At 38.8% G+C, this 19,477-nt stretch overlaps 2 protein-coding genes across 2 annotated transcripts; both read left to right on the top strand.

Moving 5' to 3' along the window:
* Nucleotides 1-170: 170 nt before the first annotated feature.
* Nucleotides 171-4,542, top strand: UNE17 (Subtilisin-like serine endopeptidase family protein). The gene is made up of 10 exons (XM_089137366.1): nucleotides 171-251; nucleotides 363-454; nucleotides 565-662; nucleotides 751-906; nucleotides 1,471-2,147; nucleotides 2,233-2,300; nucleotides 2,402-2,644; nucleotides 2,829-2,943; nucleotides 3,403-3,616; nucleotides 3,716-4,542. The coding sequence occupies exons 1-10, from the start codon at nucleotides 171-173 to the stop codon at nucleotides 4,345-4,347; spliced, it is 2,376 nt and encodes a 791-aa protein (XP_088993492.1). The 3' UTR covers nucleotides 4,348-4,542.
* A 3,843-nt stretch (nucleotides 4,543-8,385) lies between these two features.
* On the top strand, nucleotides 8,386-14,221 carry ECT2 (evolutionarily conserved C-terminal region 2). The gene is made up of 9 exons (XM_089136838.1): nucleotides 8,386-8,591; nucleotides 9,413-9,489; nucleotides 9,622-9,778; nucleotides 9,969-10,042; nucleotides 10,185-10,784; nucleotides 10,888-11,481; nucleotides 11,573-11,785; nucleotides 11,873-12,019; nucleotides 13,364-14,221. The coding sequence occupies exons 1-9, from the start codon at nucleotides 8,564-8,566 to the stop codon at nucleotides 13,646-13,648; spliced, it is 2,175 nt and encodes a 724-aa protein (XP_088992964.1). The 5' UTR covers nucleotides 8,386-8,563; the 3' UTR covers nucleotides 13,649-14,221.
* Nucleotides 14,222-19,477: the final 5,256 nt, after the last annotated feature.

The following is a 19,477-nucleotide window of genomic DNA, read 5'->3' as shown; positions in this document are numbered from 1 at the left end:
AGGGAAAGTATAATCATGTTCTCCCATGGGTTCATGTCAGTGTTCTTGCAGCTTTGTAGACTTACAGTGCACGCAGCCTAGTTCATGGCCAACCACAATAGAATCATACGCTAAACTTTGCCCGTCTATTTAATCCTAACCCACCATGTGGTTCTTCCATGGGAGACAATATGGCCATTTCTTTTCATTGGTTTTGGGGCCTATTCCTCTTACTTTCACTTTATCATGTTCACTCAGAGTGTACATATCACGTAATAAACCTTTATTTCAGCAAGTGTTTCATGAGCTTTCTTCTGCCCTTCCCTCTACTTAGTAATCAATCTCATATTTCAACTTTGATTCTGGTTTTGTCTAATTCACAGGTTCACATTGTCTACTTAGGGCTTACCCAAGTGCAAGATCCTCTTCTCACAACCAAATCCCATGTCCAACTCCTCTCTGATGTCTTTGCTAGGTATTGGTCACTAGCTATTGGCTGAACTAAACTAAGTTTCATCAATCAGTGACCTACCCCTCTTAGTTCTGAGCACCAGTTTAGTAACTCTTGTTTATTTGTCATTACAGTGAAGAAGCCGCAAAAGATTCCTTGCTGTACAGCTATAAGCATAGCTTTTCAGGCTTTTCTGCAAGGCTCAATTCAACACAGGCAGCCACCTTGGCCAGTAAGATTATCAGCTCTTAGTGCTTTTAATTTTATCTAGTTAATGGGTATTTGGAGAAATGGTGATGGATAGAAAGCTAAATATGCAGAGATGGAAGGGGTGATATCAGTGTTCAGGAGCAAGACATTGAAATTACACACTACTAGAAGCTGGGATTTCCTGGGTCTTACCTTGGATCACAGTCAAGGAACTCCACTGCAGCTAGCATATGGTGATGATGTTGTGGTTGGGATCTTTGATACAGGTAGTCCACTTTAAACTTCTCTCTCTCTCTCTTTTCCTATATAGATAGTCTTCTTTTTTCCAATCCTCATAATCTTCCTTCTTTCCTTATAATTGAAGGCAATTACTGTTTCTCAGTTAAAAGGTTAACAACACAACACAGATACATACATGAAAAAAGAAATATGACTTCAAATGATCATACCTGATAACTGATGAAATCAATACATTCCACGTCCAACTGTGAAACTTAATTAGTGCACTACACACTGGCTACTGATGAAATAGAGACTCCAAATGAATCATACGTAATCTGCTTTAATTGTATCTGTTAATTATTAAGTGCACAACTACAGTATATAAATGCCTTGATCAATAATGGTTCTTTAGTCTCCATTTCGTGGACTGATGATGAGTTACTGGTTCTGCATGTAAATACCGGGTCTGTGACTCTGTATACACGATTACATATTAGTGCTTCAAACTTCTTATCAAACAAGAATACTCGATGCAATAATGAGCTAGCTAGCTCTTTAATTATGTATTTTCAAATATGAACTTGACTGGGTTATCGTCGTGATTAAAGGTATCTGGCCTGAATCGGAGAGTTTCAGAGAAGAACCCGGAACCAGGCCGATTCCGTCATCTTGGAAAGGCAAGTGCGTGGAGGGAGAGAAATTCGAGCCATCCAAGGCATGCAATAGGAAGCTGATCGGTGCACGCTACTACGCCGCCGGTTTCGAGCAAGAGTTTGGTCCACTTAACAGAACTGGGCCTAACGCAGAGTACCGTTCGGCCCGAGATGCATTGGGCCACGGTACCCATACCTCGTCTACTGCCGTGGGCTCCGTAGTGAACAATGCGAGCTTCATGGGCCTTGGGCTCGGCAAGGCCAGGGGTGGAGCCCCAAGGGCACGTTTGGCTGTTTACAAGACGTGTTGGACGAATGGGCTGGACGGAAGCTGCTCCGAAGCAGATGTACTTGCGGCCTTCGACGATGCGTTGTGCGATGGGGTCCACGTGATCTCGGCGTCGTTCGGGGAAGGGGTGGTTCTGTCGCCATTCTTCGCATCTAGCGCCGCCATTGGATCGTTCCATGCGTCACAATTGGGGGTTACTGTGGTCTTCTCCGCCGGAAACGACGGCCGGACTCCGGGTCTGGTTGAAAATGTGAGCCCATGGGGAATTAGTGTGGCTGCCTCCACCATCGATCGTTCCTTTACCGCACTCTTGACCATAGACGATGATACCATTTCCGTCGTGGTAAACTTTGACAACTCTCTTTCAGACAATTTGTCGAACACCTATTCATTGGTTCTAACCCAGGTAAATCTCTGCTTGTTATTAGGGACAAAGCTTCAACGTGAAACCATTGAAGTTGAAATTAGTGGATGCCGGCAACTATTTTCTCGATGGGTACTCATCCTTCTCTCTCTCCCCCCCTAAATATTCAAAAGTTTAGGGTAAAAGAATTAGCATGGTTTTGTACTAATCTTTGAATCATCGATGTCGTCTAGGGTTTGCACAACTGAAAACTGGACAGGAAGAAAAGCCTCAGCTGGAAGGTTGTTTCTGTGTATCTCCACCATGGCTGGTTCTAGTCTTGAAGCTCAGGTAGCGGTTCGCAGAGCCAATGCATCAGCTTTACTCTTAGCAGAGCCTATGAGCAGCCAATTACCTGAAATTGATATCCTTCCCACCATTCTCATTGACATCAACCAAGGGACTCGAATCTACCATTACTATGTCAATTCCCCCAAGTAAGTTCATAAATGTTCAACAACATAAGCTTCAAAATTATGCTTGATATGCATTCTTGGATTAGATTTTAGCACTAAAACAAATTCTCAAATGAGAAGGTAGAGAAGATTAATTAGGTTCCAACTTCCAAAGGTACACTATCTTTTATCTATATATTTATAATGATATGTATTGCCCTTCAAGGCTTCCTGTAGTACAGATTATGCCAAGTGATGTTACCATTGGCCAGACACCAGCACCTACAGTAGCTTATTTCTCCTCCAGAGGCCCAAGCTCACTCTCTACAGATATTCTTAAGGTATGGCTTGTGAATTCTATGCCTGCACCAAATTGTAAACAACCAACCTGACCAACCAACTAGTTGGGGACATCAAGTCCTTGGTATCAAAGTCAAATTCTTATTTATTTATTTTTTAAAAGGGAGACTAATTGCTGAGTCCCTAACCAAGATGATGATCTCCATGTCCAGTAGGATTGATTGGCCCTCATCTAATTAATCATTGGACTTGTAAGCTACGTAACTCGGATTATCTTGATTGGTTCAGTTGTTTAATTTGAAGGAATATGAATGTGCTTAGCTTAGCAACCTCTTATATAGAGACAGTAACTCCAAGGGAGTCATTGGTGTTGATGATGACAATAAAAATTTTGAAGGAATTAAAGTTGGTTTGAAAAAATTAAAAATATATATATATTAAATAAAATCTAATATTTATAAAGAATTCATAATATGGGTCAAATTTTTCATCCAAAACAGCCAGATATAACTGCACCAGGAGTGGGTATCTTAGCAGCATGGCCTTCACTTTCCCCACCATCTGGGCTTCCCTTTGATCACCGCTCTGTGAATTGGAACTTTCAATCAGGAACATCGATGTCATGCCCTCATGTCTCAGGGGTGGTTGCACTTATCAAATCAGCTCATCCAAAATGGTCTTCTGCAGCCATTAGGTCAGCCCTCATGACTACAGGTACATGACTAAAATGTATATAAATTCTCCAGAGAATGTTAGCCAAACATCAGTCAAACCACTGTACTTATGCTTCATCATCCATGCCATTTCGATCAGCTTGCACAAAAGATGCAGAAGAAGATGATATACTGGCAGAAGGATCAATGGAAGTTGCAGATGCCTTTGACATCGGTGCAGGTCATGTAAACCCCTTGAGGGCAATCGATCCTGGACTCGTTTATGATCTGAAAACACAGGACTACATCGTCTTCCTCTGCAACATTGGCTACTCCAAAGAACAAATAGACAAACTGGTTCTCACACCTTCAAGTGTTGAAACTGACTGTTCTAGATTCACAGACCTCAACACCAATACACACATCAACTATCCTTCCATTACGGTTTCGAATCTTTGTTCTACAACTACAGTCAAGAGGACTGTACGTAATGAAGGTGGAAAGAGAGCTGTTTACTTTGTCAGGGTTGAGAATCCTCATGGAGTTGAGGTTTGGGTTTGGCCGAAGTTCCTCATTTTCAGTCGTGCAAGGGAAGAAATCTCTTACTATGTGACATTAACACCACTTAAGCAATCCCAAGGGAGATACGACTTTGGAGAGATAGTGTGGTCAGATGGCTTTCATCAGGTCAGAAGTCCATTAGTAGTATGTGTGAACACTACTGATCAAGACTTCATAGCTGCTACTGCTGATTCTTCACTCAGTACGATTGATCATCTTGAACACTTTTGAGGCTATTTAATTTGTTATATATGTTCCTTTTTCAAGGATAATGTGGGTATGAAATTAATATAAATAAAAGAGCTAGCTGATCATCGCATCTTTTGATCTTTGTGAGAATGTTGCAGCAGCAAAAAAATTGTATAATGTATAGATGAATTGGCAGCTAGGCTGGCTATACAAAAGTTTATCAGTTAAACCATAAAAGCCCATTGAACTTGTAAGAGAGAACCAAAATTACCTGTTATGTTCTTTAAGTAGTCACCATAAAAACCCTCAATGGAAATCTTGCCGAAATGAACTTGATGATGTGGCAATTGTTAGAGATGATAGATGATTCGATGTAGTGTCGAAAATCAAAGCAAATCGTGGATGTGTTTAGGCACAATGGTGGTAGCCTCCTATATAAAGACAGTAAGACAAAGAATGTCCTCCTTCCCAAATCCCTTGGGCTTATAGGCCCATTCCTTGTGAAATTTGAATTTGTTTTCAAGAAGGTGAGGTTATGCATCTCTATTTCTTGATTTTGTACACGCTATAGCCATGATCAATGCATAAAGTTATCAATGTTTTCAATTTTGTTGGACGTTAGAATGTAAATTTGGATGATAGAGATCATATCAACCATAAAATTGGCATATCTATTGATGTACCTATGTACAATCAAAGGACACACGAAAGCAAATTGGATTCCACAACCTAGGATCAGAGGGGGAGAAGGTTTGAATATCAATCTAGGACTCTTTCCACAACCAAATTCACAAATTTTGTGTATTTATAGATGGCGTAATTCAGCATCACATTTGATTTGCAAAGTGCTGAGCCAAAAAAAGTTAGAGCATCTTAGGAATAAGACCTCGTCCTCAAATACTACATGCAGGATGCAAGTGGAGCGAGCGAAATTTCTAGGATTGCATCTAAAAATGTGAAGCCTCGCCGAAAGTGAAACAATGGATGCAGGTTGACAAACATTCAATTCAAACTTGTATTGGTTGAACTTTCACATATTTGCATTAGTAATTTTTGGTTCTTAATCAAAATTAACTTGTAACATTACTAATAAATAATAAATTAATTAGGATCCAAATACCAAATAAAAATATACAATAAGTAGAATACATAATTGAAAAAGATAATATTTTTAAGCTCATATTCGAGTGTCAACAATTGCATGTGCATCTTTTTTTTTTTTTTTTTGGTTTGCCAACCCCGGTTTATTAACCGGTGGTTCAACCCGCATTACACACCTGGCTGTGGTGAGTGAGTCTCCCAATGGAGATTTTTTGCATCCACAAGGATTCAATACCGAAACCTTGCTTAAGCGAACCAAGCTGCTTACCACTTGGACCAACCCCCGTTGGTTGCATGTGCATCTTTACTTAATGTATATAAAAGACCTACACTTCATGAAGTATTTTCTACTCCATTAATGTGATGTAACTCACAAAGGCCTTTTTTTTTAATACAATATATACTTATTATGTTATTAATATTAGATTCTCAAACATAATTTCATTTGGTGAAATGAATTATATCATGATAATATCTTTCTCATAAGTTCTTAAAAATGGTATAAGCTTTTTCAAATATTTTATTATTAATTTTTAACAACGATCATCAACCACTTAAGTTGTTCATCACAAGTCACTAATGTATTACATACCTGAAGTTGCATTCATGTTTTATTGGGCTTTACTTACTTGAAAATGTTAGAGGGATGGAACAAGTGAAATTGGTTTTTATTGTCATAGAATATATTTCATCAATCTATGCTCTAAAATTAACCACAAAAAATGGCTCTTCTATGCTTTTTGCACAAAAGAATTAGTATGAGGAGAATCTGCACGGTGGCCTGGCCATCGATTTCGGGTGGTTTCTTGAAATATATCATAATATTCTCGTAAAATATTTTTTTCAGGGGTGTTTTGTTATCATGCATGTTTGAGCTTAATGCAAAAGGATATGATTTTTCTATTTCCACCTTCATTAATGAAAGAATAAAAAAATATACTTATAAGGCAAATAAAAATAAATAATTTAATTCATTTTGTTTCTTCACCAAGATTACAACTATATTTTTATTATCATAATAAATGTGATATATTTTCAAGAATAATGAATTAATCGGCAGGCACATTATCAACTCACAATGCCCACGTTTGGGATTTCATGTTGCCTTGCTCCCTTGGGACATTACATGTTCATCGAGTGGAGCCTAGTGTTCGATTTATTTTTTTTACAGATTTGAGGTCGGCAAAGATGATGAAATGATATTTTCATCCTGAAGCTAGCTAGACTAACAATACTCGTTATTGACTTAACAGTTAGTCATATTTCAATGCTATATGGGAGCCAAATGCAAAATTTAGTCTTTGACTTTAGGCTAAACCTTAGGAGATCTAGCTGAAAATTACCCATATTTAATTTCTATTCGAAAATAGATTTAAATATATAAATTAGGATGACAATTCATATCATAAAGAGTTAAAAATCCCTAAAAGAAATAGAAATGTCTTAATCCCAAATAAGCATAATCAATAATATGATCTTTTACCATACCAACTTACCATTTCTTTTGGTTAATAGGGTTAAAGGATCCTTTCACATAAATTGTGTCCAAAGCTTTATTGGAAAAAAATCAGCCACAATCCTTCCTTGCTAAGGAGTCAACCATGTTTTTTTTTTTTTTAAGGAGTTAATCATGTTGACATTCATTAAAATGTAAGAAAATATACATACAACATCAAATGAAAATATTTATTTCATAAAAAAGGAAGAAGAATGCCACACAATTGTTGCAACGACAGCTGGATAATAAAACTTCTTCATTGGCCTGTTTATTGCATGTACGACAATTTGGTCAATTCATCTCCTTGTTTTCGGATGTTTTGTTTGAATGTTGTGTTTTTGCATGCATTTATCTTTTCTTTTAATGTTTTTCCGTATTTTTCTTATTTTATATGCTTCTATATCTTTTTCAGTTTATTTGAATGAATATTTGTTCTTTTTACCAAAAAAATAAAAACAGTTAGGCATGTTGTTGGGCCAATACTGCAGAATATATCCTGGTCAAAGTCAAACAAGATGATTGAAAAGGGATATTACGAAAAGAGACATGGGAATGTTCATGTAAAATTCTTAACAAAATTGGAACTAAATAAAGAAGGTCATTGTTGTGAAATTGGTTGGTGCAAAATGTTCTGCAACCACCGATAGTTGGATCAAATTCTTTAACTTCCACTCTCATCTCTTTGCCACACTGTTCCTCGCTGAATCCCTTCCAAAATCGTTACCCAACGAGAAGATAGCGCTATCCTCCCAACTTGTTGATATACACACACCATCCATCGAAGACCTAAAAAACCACATTGCTATAAACAATCACATTGGATAAACAAATACCTACCATAATTAAGGTTGGATGAGTAACTAAGATCTAACCATCAAACCAAGAAAAAACTATAGATGGGTGAAGGATTAACATAGGTAGAGGATACCGAATTATCTTGACTTGTAATCTAACAAAAAAATCCGAAGTTCGTTTATCCAAAACGCTTTCCCTGGCTACAGTTGGAGGAGTTTAGTCCTTTTTCTTTGGGTTAAGGGGAGGGGAATATAATCCTTTTATTGGGATTTTGCTAGGCTGTTGCGTTCGACGTGGTGATGCCTAATATTGGAAGAACGCCACATGAATTCTATTAAATCTCGGCCTTACGTAAGAATTTTATTTGAAGAACCAGGCCAGCAGTGTAAAGGCCTTAAAAATCTCATCGAAGCCCACTTAGAAAAGGAAAGCCTAGATTAGATATGGTGTGGTTGTGGGCTGGGGACAGGCTGGGCCTTCAGAAATTAGGGTTTCCATAATTCCATGACAAGCCCCTCCCCTCCCTCCGTTGTGGAGAACCGTACAACGTGACTCCGAGTGGAAAGTGGGAAAAAGAAGGAAAAGTATAGAAAGGTGGGGAAGTGCCAAAGAAGAAAAACACCCGAGGAGGAATTGGGAAAGGGGAAATATCGGATTTTGATATTTTTGAAGGGGGGGCGTGGTGCTATTTGAATCACCGCTTTCCATCGTCAGAATCCTCTTTGCCCCAAAACCCCAAACCCTTGGCGGCTCTTTCTCTCTCTTAGGGTTTTTCTCTCTCATTCATTTTGTATCTCAACGTTTTCGTTTTTCAGGGTTTAGGATTTCTTCCTCCCACCGCTCATCTCCTCCGAATATTGGATCATGGCGGCTGTCGCTCCATCTGCAGATCGTATCCTTTACTAACTTTCGTTGTACTGCTTTGCTTTGTTCCTCGTATTAAGGATTGTTTCTGTCTTTGATTTTCTCCATGATCTATTTTGCCATCAGATTGATTTATCAGAAAGGGTTTTCTATTCTTTCCCGCTTGTTTTCTGCAGGTCTTCGATTACTTTTATGGGTTTTGTTAGGTTTTACGTGTGGATCTGGGAATTATGGATATGTCTGTCGTCCCCTTTTCAGCCCTACATGGGTTTTATATTTTTTTCTAGGGTTTTATTCATATTGTGCTGAGTTTCTTTGTTCATATTAGATGGTCTTCGTGTGATTTATTTGATTCAATATCTTTTGGGACGATCCATGTTTAATATCTTCTTCCTGGGTGGTGTTTTTATCTGCTGAATAGGTTCTTTGATGTGAGTTTCTGCTGTTTTTTATTTTTATTTTTTATTGTGGATATTTTAGCTTGCGGAACTTTTTCTTGAGATTCTTTTAATTAGTCAAAATTAAAATAAATTTTTTGTTCATAGTTGGAATTTGATGTGGCCTTTTCTAGTTCGCAGAGGTCAAGAACCGATATGCTGTTGGGACAAAGGAGTCTAGGGTAGATTTTTGCTGTACCAGGTCTTTTTGTTCTTTGAATTTCAGTTCGAAGAGATCTGTTTTGGGTTCTCCGACTTGTGCGGATAACTTTTTGGTTTATATATCACACCTTGGAAGATGATACTTCTGAGTTTGCTCTGATTTGTCTTAATGATGTACAACATGCTAAGGTTTTTTGAAGCTGCATCGCGTAGCAATTTATATTGTTCCCTTAACTCATATTTACTATAGAGCCTGCGGATTTACTGCAGAAATTGTCGTTAGATACTCAGCCCAAGGCTCTCGAAGTTCCGGAGGCGACCAAGAAGGTAATTGTAACTATGGAATGTTCCTTTATTTTTCGATGTGGAATTTCTGCCATTTTTTGGCCCCTATATTACTGTTGGACTATAAACCTTTAGATCTTTGATATGATTTCGTTCGTGTTTTTCTATACACAGGCTTCTGCAATACAGTATGGATCAGTTGATTCTGGTGGACTGCCAAACGGTCAAAACCAGTCAGAGAGGTCTCCAACTCCTCTGCTTCAGGACTACGTTGATACATCTATGTGCTATGTTCCTAACGGATACCCATCTACAGCTTATTATTATGGAGGTAACCTTATATTTCCTTGGTTGTTTATTCTCCTATGTGATTTTTGTGCAAGGTTCTGCTAATATGGAATAATTAATTATATCCATTGTTGCTATCAATGCAGAGTTGTTTTATAATGTTTTACCTTTGATTGGGTTCCATTGGTCCATTTTCATAGTGTGTTTTAATCATGATAGATTCAAAATTCCAGGTTATGATGGGACGATGAATGATTGGGAAGACTACCCTAGATATTTAAACCCGGATGGAGTGGAGGTGTCTCCTGTGAGTCATTTTACTTTCATATTGTGACTTCGATTGTAGGCACGTTTGGATGGTTTATCTTTCATTCTTTTAACATTTATTATTATCACTTGCAATGCCCAAGAGTTGGCTTTAAGTTTCGTGTCATCTTGTTTGTTGACAGGGAGTTTACGGGGATAATGGGTCAATCATGTATCATCATGGTTATGGTTACCCGCCTTATGGGCCATACTCCCCAGCAGGTTCGCCCGTACCTACCATGGGACATGATGGTCAACTTTATGGGCCTCAACACTACCAGTATCCTTCTCCTTATTATCAGCCACCAACCCCCCCTGGTGGGTCTTACTCTCCTAACCAGTCAGCTGCTCCACAAGGGGATGTTTCTACCTCTGTTGCGCCTGAGCAAGTCCCACTGTCTGTGGAAACAGCTAAGGGTAATAGCAATGGGATTGCAAATGGCAATGCGAATGGGAATAATGCTTCAGGTCCATTAAGACCCAGCTACCAAAATTCGTCTTTGAATTCGAATGGCTCATATATTAGGGGTGTCTTACCAGGTGGCGTACCTGCTTCCGGTTATCAGGACCCTAGATTTGGTTTTGATGGGATGAGGTCACCGCTTCCTTGGGCAGAAGGTCCAGTGTTCTCTGATGGGCAGCCCAGGCCAGTTACAAGCAGCTCTGTTTCTTCAACTGTGTCGCATGCCAGTAACGGTCCTTCTGGGAGGAATCCAAATCTGAGGCCCATGCCCCACCTCATGGTGAGCATATGTGTATCATTTTTATTACAGTAAGCTGATAAGTCATTTTTGTAATTACCTCTTGGATGCTTTGATGCTGGACTGATTCAAAAATTGTTTGCAGGGTTTGCACCACCCAAGACCCACATCTGGTATTAATCCTACTCCAGGATTCATGAACAGGATATACCCAAACAACAGGATGTATGGTAGTAATACTGTCAGAAGTGGTCCAGGATTTAATGGCTATGACTCCAGGCAAAATGGACGTGGTTGGTTTGCTGTTGATAGCAAGTACAAAAACAGAGGACGTGGAAATAGTTTCTTTGGTTATGGAAATGAGAATATGGATGGTTTGAATGAACTGAATAGGGGACCGAGAGCCAAAGGCTTTAAAAACCAAAAGGGGTTTGTACCCATCACGCTAGCAGTAAAGGGACAGAATCAGCCCCTAAACGGGAATACTACTGTTGAAAAGGAGGAAAAGGAGAATTCAAATTTAAATCCAGACAGAGAACAGTACAACCGGCCAGAGTTCCCAGAGGAGTATTCAGATGCAAAATTCTTTATTATTAAATCCTATAGTGAGGATGATGTCCACAAGAGCATAAAGTATGGTGTATGGGCTAGCACACCCAATGGCAACAAGAAGTTAGATCTTGGATATCAGGAGGCTCTGGGGAAGTCTGTTGGCTGCCCTGTATTTTTGTTCTTCTCGGTGAGTGGGACAAAATCCTGTTAATAGACTTCTACTTTTCACCTACTCTAGAAACAAATGATTTCACCCTGCTGCATTTTTTTCTTCTCAGGTCAATACCAGTGGGCAATTTGTTGGAGTTGCTGAAATGAAAGGCCCTGTTGATTTCAACAAGAGCGTGGAGTATTGGCAGCAAGACAAGTGGAATGGCTGTTTCCCTTTGAAGTGGCACATTGTAAAGGATGTACCGAACAGTTTGTTGAAGCACATCACTCTTGAGAACAATGAGAACAAGCCTGTTACTAACAGTAGAGACACCCAGGAGGTTTGTACCCTGTTTAAGCATTTTCAATAATGTGAGATACAGCTTGTGTTATCTGGCTTGTTTAGCAACAGTACTGGTGGTTTGCAGGTCAAGTTCGAGCAGGGGCTTCAAATGCTTAAAATATTCAAAGATCATTCCAGCAAGACTTGCATCCTGGATGACTTTGGATTCTATGAAGGTCGACAGAAGTTGATGCAGGAAAAGAGGGCTAAGCAACAGCAGTTTCAGAAGCAGGTAACATATCTTGCCTTGGTTGGATTTGTATTTCAGTTAAGCTGTGTGGTATGCTTTTCTCTCTCAATTTCAGTTAAATTGGAATCAACTTGAACAGAAATGTTGAAAAAGCTTTGGAGCTATCTAGATATCTGTGTTCTGGTTCATTTCGACCTAATTCTTTGAGTCAGGATAAACACACATGGATTCACCCCCCACGAACCATTGTACCCCAGCATGATTCAGCCCTGCTCCACCTCTCTCTGTCTCTCTGTGGCCATTATCATTTCCCCTGCCGCACAACCCTGCAAAACCCCCAATCTTCATTTAGAATGACATTTTGGGGGTAAGCCCTCGCCCTAGGGAAGGATAGGTTGTGCCTCAGTCCCCTACCAGTTGGTATTCTGCGCTCAATATTGTTCGGTTGCTGGTGCAAGAAGTCTTGGAAATTTGACTCTCACATAAAATGTCATGTAAACATGGATACACAAAATGGACACGAAAGGCTGAAGTGGTATTTGCCTGTCACACTTGCACTTGTATAATACCTGGAGATGATCAGTAATGCCATTATCAGATGCAGTTGAAGTTAAGGAAGTGCTTTTTATATTTGAATCTGATAGGTAAATGTGTTTCCATCAGTAGTTCTAGAGAGTACAATTTGGTGCTCTCAATCAACTCAAATTGAGAAGTTATCAAACTAGACTGTTTTTTTTTTTTTTTTTGGGTAAAGAACTAGACTGTTTTCCAACTCAATACTTTTTTTTTTCATGCATCTTTACTTATAAATTGATTATACATGGTAAGTTGTGAGGGACTTCAAAGCTAGCCCTTGAAGAGTAAACATGGACCTTGAGTTTTGTGCATGTCAAATGTCAGCCAGCTGCTGTCACACCTCAGCACCACTCTCACATTCCCCCCTGCCCCCCAAACACTCTCTTCTCTATTGCTTGTGCTTCTCCTGTGAGCCGATGCTTTACGGCGACTCATTGTGTTGTATGGGCCTGAAGATGCTTTTTGCTTTTTTCCTGGTGATTAGTCAGATTGGAACATTTGAACGATTAATTTTGACTGTTGCTTCTGCATCAGTCTCCTCTACTGCCTTCTCCATCTGTTACTGCCTGTTGAAAGTTGATGACCGTAAGTCGATAATTTATTCTTGAAATTTTAACTTCTAAAAGGATTCCTTATTCCTGAGGGGCACCAGTTGGTGCAATCCTTTATTTTCTTGACCTATTTGTTCACTTGATTTTAAGGAATTAATGTGAAGTTGAAATAGCAATATAGCTAAAGAGTGCTATGATTTGTAGTTTACTAAATATTCTTTGGGTAATTTCCGCTCAACTTGATTCCCCGCTGATGTAGGTCCGCGATGGGAAGCCCACTGATGTTGCTGCTTCTGATGAAGCTGATAAAGAGACAGCTAATGGAAAATCAAGATTACAACCTCCTTCTGAGGTGGTGTCTGCTTTGCTGAAGGAACCAGCTGCTGCAGCTGCAGCTGTTCAGGCAAATGGTGAATGCAAGATCCCTGAAGAGAATGGGTCGATTGGAGGAGCTGCCCTGAAGGGTGCAAAACCAACGGTGGTGGAGAAGAGAATTGTAACTAATGGGATGGTTGTAGCTAATGGGGTGGCAAATGGATGTTAGATATATCTGTGGACTGATTCCTTAACTGAGATGGCCTGTAGTAGCTTGGTTGCCTGGATGAGTTGGGTTGGAAGTTTTGCTGCTGAGGATGGGTTGGGTCGGATGCGAACGCTGCCCGACTTCTTGGACTGGGTCTTGGTTGATCTTGCTTACTGCAGGGCAATAAAATGTAGATGAGGGCTGGTCATGCCTCCTGAGATTTTTCCTAGTTGTAGCGAGGCAGGTTCAACTTCTTCTCAGGATCTCTGAATATTTTAGTCTTCTTTTACCTTTTTAATTTACCATTATGACCTCTTTTCCTTGGCATTAGAATTGTGATGGGTGATTTGCAGTTGCTTGGTAGCTCCTAACAGGTTTTCTCTTTTGGGGGGTTTTGCAATTTTTCCTTTCCTCTTTGGCTGTTGTCTTTTAGTTTCTTTATTCTCTCCCCCCCCCCATCCCTTCTAAATTGGTTTTCATCTTGTAAATCTGGCGTTGTATCTGTAGGAGAACCGTTTATCAGTTGGCATGGTCCATAGTTATTTTTGTGTTTTTAAGGTGGGATAGTGCAATGGCAACAGAGTTGCAAGTGTATGTTGTTTCTCTTGTAGCTTCCTTACTTTTGAGCCCTCTCAGTTGAATCCCTACTGCTGAAAAACCGAATCATTTTGGGTTGTAGAAATGGGGGAAGTTCCATCGTTTCAAAATGGATGATCTGGTCTTTTCAATGTTAAAACAGTAGGTTCTTATTTCACAAATTTGGAGCTTCATTTGGAAAACAAATGTATATTAATAAATATAAAATGTTTTCATTGATCCGCAACTGAAAAGGTTGTCTAATTGTGATTACCCAAAAAAGAAGAAGAAAAGGTTGTCTAATTGTTGATCTGATGTTGACCAAGGGGGAAGGAACTCTTGTGTGTTCTTAACCCGGAAATGATATCCTAACTCGATGGACCGCTGGCTATTAGATTCAGGTTAAAATCAAATTCATTGAACAGTAGTAAGATGGGGAAAGTTCAAATCGTCAAGCGTCATCGTTTCTTTCCATGTCAGTAGTCTTAATTTGACGAATGTGATAAAGAGGTCAAAATTCAGGTAATTTATTCTGGTGCTTGGAAAAATTGAAGTTGGCAACGGTTGGTGTGAATTGGCTACTCACATCATTGCCCCTCTTTAAGCCTGCTATTGTCGTGCCATTTATTATTTAAGCACTCATCAATGATTTTCCACCTGAAATTGTAATAAGTCTCCAATGCTTGTGGGTTTTCTCGAAATTAGGTGATGGTGCTATACATAGCAAATCCAGCAAATTGGTTGTGTGGATCCAAATCGTAAATTGTACTAACTGTAACCGAACCAAGATCACTAATTTCCGTGAAAGCTTATGAGATTTTGCCAATGAACAACTCCATTGAAGGATCTGAGGCATTTAGAATCAATTACACCTCCAACAGCTATTGTCGACTCTTTTGGAAACTGATTGTTTTATGTCAAGGGGGGCTGGGGTGGTGATAAGTCTGGCTTTATAGAGTTTCAAACTTTTGAGGTGTTGATATTTATACTCCTTGGAGGTTTTAGAAAAGTCATAATATTGATTTTAAGCAAATAGGGAATATCTAATCAAAGAAAAACAGAAGTCCATCATCGGGCCCAGCTAGAATTGTTGACATGCACTGATACACATCCATTTCCCTATACATGATTGTGATTTTATCACTACAGATATTCCTGCAAAAGAAAGTATACAAGGCTTTCCAAACGGTTTTTACCCAAAAAAAAAAAAGAAAAAAGAATAAGAAGAAGAAGCCTCTCCAAGCTGTTCAATTTGGACTTAAGTTCTTTGATTTTGCACTTCCTGGTGAAGAAGATGTTGTGGGTTCAATTTGCCAAATTTGCCTGATGGTGTATTATGTGATGTCACCATTCCCAATATATAAAAATTGTCTATTCAAAAAAAATTGAACTCAATTTGACCATTTCATTTTTTTTTAACTGAAAAACACTTCACTTTTTTTTTTTTAAATTTAGTCATTGGTCCAGTCAAATCAGCAAAAATGTCCAGCACAACTTTGATTGTAAGGATATCATCCGCATTCGTACGTTAGGACAAAAAAGTATCACCACCAAAGAAAAGATGCAAGATTTTAGGGGCTTTCCAAACAATTTTAAAACCAGAGAACAAACTAGTTAAGCCTCCTGTTTTCAAATAATAATGAAGACAAAACTTCCATAACTATTAAGAAGAAATAAGGCTTTAGGGGAAAGCAAATGATTGAGTCGGTAAGGTAAGTAAACTTGTTATAGTAAGCTTCCTTTACTAGTTAAAAGTTAAAACTAGGTAAGTAATTAAACTTGTTATAGGAAGCTTCCTTTATTAGTTAATGTACATCCAAGAGATTGACTAATGCCTTACAGAATAAGATTAAGACTTCAAATGGCAATACTCTTAAAATGACTAAAATGATCAGTGCCACTAAAAGAAAAGTGAGAAAAAAAAAAAAAAAACCCCATCTTTCCGTCACAATAGTCTTTTATCTTTTCTTTTCTGTAGTAGTCACAGTCAGTGTTAGCAAAGCAAATGGGGGCGAGAAAGCAATCCGCAGACGTCGCCGTGGTTGGAGGAGTAACTCTTTATCTTGTCTTTTATTGAGTAGAAAGGGGTAAAGGAGAGTATTTATCATTCTATAAATAAGAGATAAGAGAGATTAATAAGAGACTTAAAAAGTTGTTGTGGGGTCTAATCTAATTGTGATCACCATTAGATTTATGTTTCAATTAGAGTTAAAGGTGAAAGATAGATAGACTCATAGACACATGCTTCAATTCATAATTTATTTGCTATCTCCTGCTCCCAACATTGTGATGGTTTTATGCACTAAATAACAACTCTCACAGGCCTCCTCACATGCTGCACCACATGGTTGACACTTGATTACCAACAGCCATGGGGCAGCGATAGAGACAGCTCTTTCTTTTTTTTTTTTTGGTGGGGGAAGCCCAGGAGAAACAGCTAACACCTCATGCAACCATGGGGAGGAAAGGAGCAAGAGAGGAGAGTGAACTGTCGAACCAAACAGCCTTTGCGAAATTGCATCCTCTTATAATGTGGTCAGATGTTTCTGTTTCAGCACCATAGACCTTGCACCATGGATAACCTTTGATTTGTCTCTTTATCAAAATTTCCCAGTGGTCATTCCTTCTGCACAGAGTCTCCAAAGGAAGGATTTGAGATTGGGAATCCCTGCCATACTCCATATGAGTTTCCATACCCTTTTAGGAACCCCCTCTCACTTGTGCTGCCTTGATGAAGAAGGAATTCTCGCCTGTGTTATAGGAACCCCCTCTCACTTGTGTTGCCTCGATGAAGAAGGAATTGTCTCTCTTATTCATCAGAGGGTGGTATGCAAATTTAGTCGAGTAGATTCCATTATGGGAAGGCCCCCAGATGTCTGTAGTTGATGCTTAGTTTGATGTTGCAGATGGCTTGTTGATCATTTCTATTTAGAAGCTCCCTAATTGCGTTAACATATACTCCTTGCTACGGCTATGCATTAAATCAGCCACCTTATTAGTTGTGTAGTTGACAGGCTTCAAGGTGGTAATTTTTGAAATCATCATTTGTTGGAATCCAACTGCCATTCCATATATCCACTTGGGACCCATCACCAATTTCCCAAATCAAACCTTCCTCTAGCTTGGTTTTTGTAATTTGTGGGTTGATCTTATCATGGAAACCGTCACCATTGTCACTTACACCTTGCTTCCTAATGGAGTAGAGAAAGAGTCCTTCGTCCCTTCAAGGGGTATTAGGCAAGGGGTCCCCTTGTCTTCATTTATCTTCAATCTTTGTTTGCAGGTGTTTAGTAGAATGCTAGAGAGGGCTGAACAAAACAAGATGATTAAAGGTGTTAGACAGTTAGAGAGAGAGGAAGAGCCCCTCCCATCTTCTATTTGCTTTTTGTTGATGACTGTCTTATTTTCTTTGAGTTGAAAGTACATGAAGTTGTCAATTTGAAAGAGTGTGTGAATTTGTTTGCTTAGCCAATGGACAAGCCATAAATCACTCAAGTCTACCGTAACTTTCAGTCCAAATACTCCTCACAAATTTAGAAAATGGTTTACAAGAATCTTGAGAGTAAAGCAGAATCTTAGGAGTAAAGCAGAGTGACGGGCCAACCAAATATCTTGGTCTCCCCATTGAATAGGAGTGTCAAAGAAACAAACATTTTAGGAGTTAGTATCAAGGACTGAGGCAAAGACACAGGGCTGGAATTATTTGTACCTCTCTCATGCAGATCGTGAGGTGTTGATTAAATCAGTGGCATCTTCAATGGCTACGTATGCAGTTCATTCCTATGGCAACACACGAATCCATTCGCAAATTTATCAGTAACTTCTATTGGAGGCAAAGGGAGGATAAAAAGACAATTCACCTAGTATCTTGGAGCAAAATGTGTAAATCTAAGGAAAGAGGTTGTTTGGGTTTCCGTGAACTTGTCCTTCATAATCAAGCATTGTTGGGGTAAAGTTGCATGGAGATTAATCTAGAACCCAGAGTCACTTTGGACACAATTTATGAAGCCCATTTTATCAGGAACTGGATTTTGACAGGATGCACTTAACCAAAAGTATCACTCTTCTGAACGAGTTATGTTTTGTTAGAAACTTTAAAATAATAGGTCTCAAAGTAAGGTACTTATTCAATTTATTAAAAACATTCACACAAGAAAATTCAAGAATTAACGTGGCATTTATTGTGAAGCCTACATCCACAATAAAACAAAATCTCAATCAAATTGTTTTTAGATTGAGGCTTCAATTTTTTTCTAAATGGAAAAGAGAAAGAAGTACTTTACAGAGTAAAGAGTTCTACAAGGGGAATGAGTTATACTCTAATATGACTCTCTTCTTTACCACTTTTTGTATAGAGTTTGGGAGACTAGAAATTACTCCCATAACTGCAGTCATGTACATGATGTCCTACACTATAGGATCACCATTCAAATTACCATCCACAAAACCATACATAGCAAGAACCCAAAGAGAACCAGGTGCTCTAGCAATCAAATGGCCCATATATAGTATAGCTTGTAAATATTCATCAATGCCCAGTTTAATTTTACCAATATTTTAGATTTAGATTTAGTTTGCTCTGGCTCAATGCAAGCGTCCTCCATCTGCCTTCAAATTTTCAAATTTTCAAATTTTCAGATTTTCAAAAGGAAGGGTATGGCCTCTGGTGGGGGGACCCTTTTCAAGACTCTCATGAGGCAGACAAAAACAATAGCCCCCGGCCCCACACAGTGATCAATCATGCGACTCTGTCCTCAATTCCCTCTTAAGCCCATTCAAAGTCTTCCTTCATCAACACCTTATGCCTCTCTCTCTCTCTCTCTCTCTAAAATATCTCCACCCATCTCTGTCATCATCTTATCTTATCTTATGTGTTTATATATATAAGTGCTCATTACATTCAAACCATACATTATCTTTTCTTAATCTCCCTTTTCCATCTAAATTCAAATTTAAATTAATTAGGTGGGAAAATATTGGCCTATTGTATAGCTTAAAATTTAATCCAACTCATCAACCCAAATTAGTATGAGGCTTGTCTAACTCTGGTGCATTGTTGGAAGCTAGGAGGGAAAGTTGGTGGAGGACCAGACATGGTTTCTTTTAAGTTTCAAAAATTCTTGTCTCACTGGATCTTAATATTTGAGTAAATCCACCTACCAATTTGGTGAGAATTAATGAAATGGGATAGACTATGGACCTGGTGAGAATTAATGAAATGGGATGAAAAAAGATTTTTTTTTTCTTTTCAAGCAAGTACCATTTGGGCAAGTC

The sequence above is a fragment of the Hakea prostrata genome, chromosome 10 (genome assembly GCF_041222555.1).
Source record: "Hakea prostrata isolate BN-2017 chromosome 10, UWA_Hpros_2, whole genome shotgun sequence".
Taxonomy (NCBI): domain Eukaryota; kingdom Viridiplantae; phylum Streptophyta; class Magnoliopsida; order Proteales; family Proteaceae; genus Hakea; species Hakea prostrata.
The sequence above is the reverse complement of the archived record's forward strand: the minus strand, read 5'-3'. Positions and strand labels throughout refer to the sequence as shown.

Excerpts from the sequence above, each read along its gene's own strand:
- UNE17 (XM_089137366.1), top strand. The coding sequence starts at position 171 with ATGGCCATTTCTTTTCATTGGTTTTGGGGCCTATTCCTCTTACTTTCA. Across the intron at positions 252-362 it reads ACTCAGAGTGTACATATCAC|GTTCACATTGTCTACTTAGG; the intron begins GTAATAAACCTT and ends TCTAATTCACAG. Across the intron at positions 2,148-2,232 it reads ATGATACCATTTCCGTCGTG|GGACAAAGCTTCAACGTGAA; the intron begins GTAAACTTTGAC and ends GCTTGTTATTAG.
- ECT2 (XM_089136838.1), top strand. The coding sequence starts at position 8,564 with ATGGCGGCTGTCGCTCCATCTGCAGATC. Across the intron at positions 10,785-10,887 it reads GGCCCATGCCCCACCTCATG|GGTTTGCACCACCCAAGACC; the intron begins GTGAGCATATGT and ends AATTGTTTGCAG. Across the intron at positions 12,020-13,363 it reads AACAGCAGTTTCAGAAGCAG|GTCCGCGATGGGAAGCCCAC; the intron begins GTAACATATCTT and ends CCGCTGATGTAG.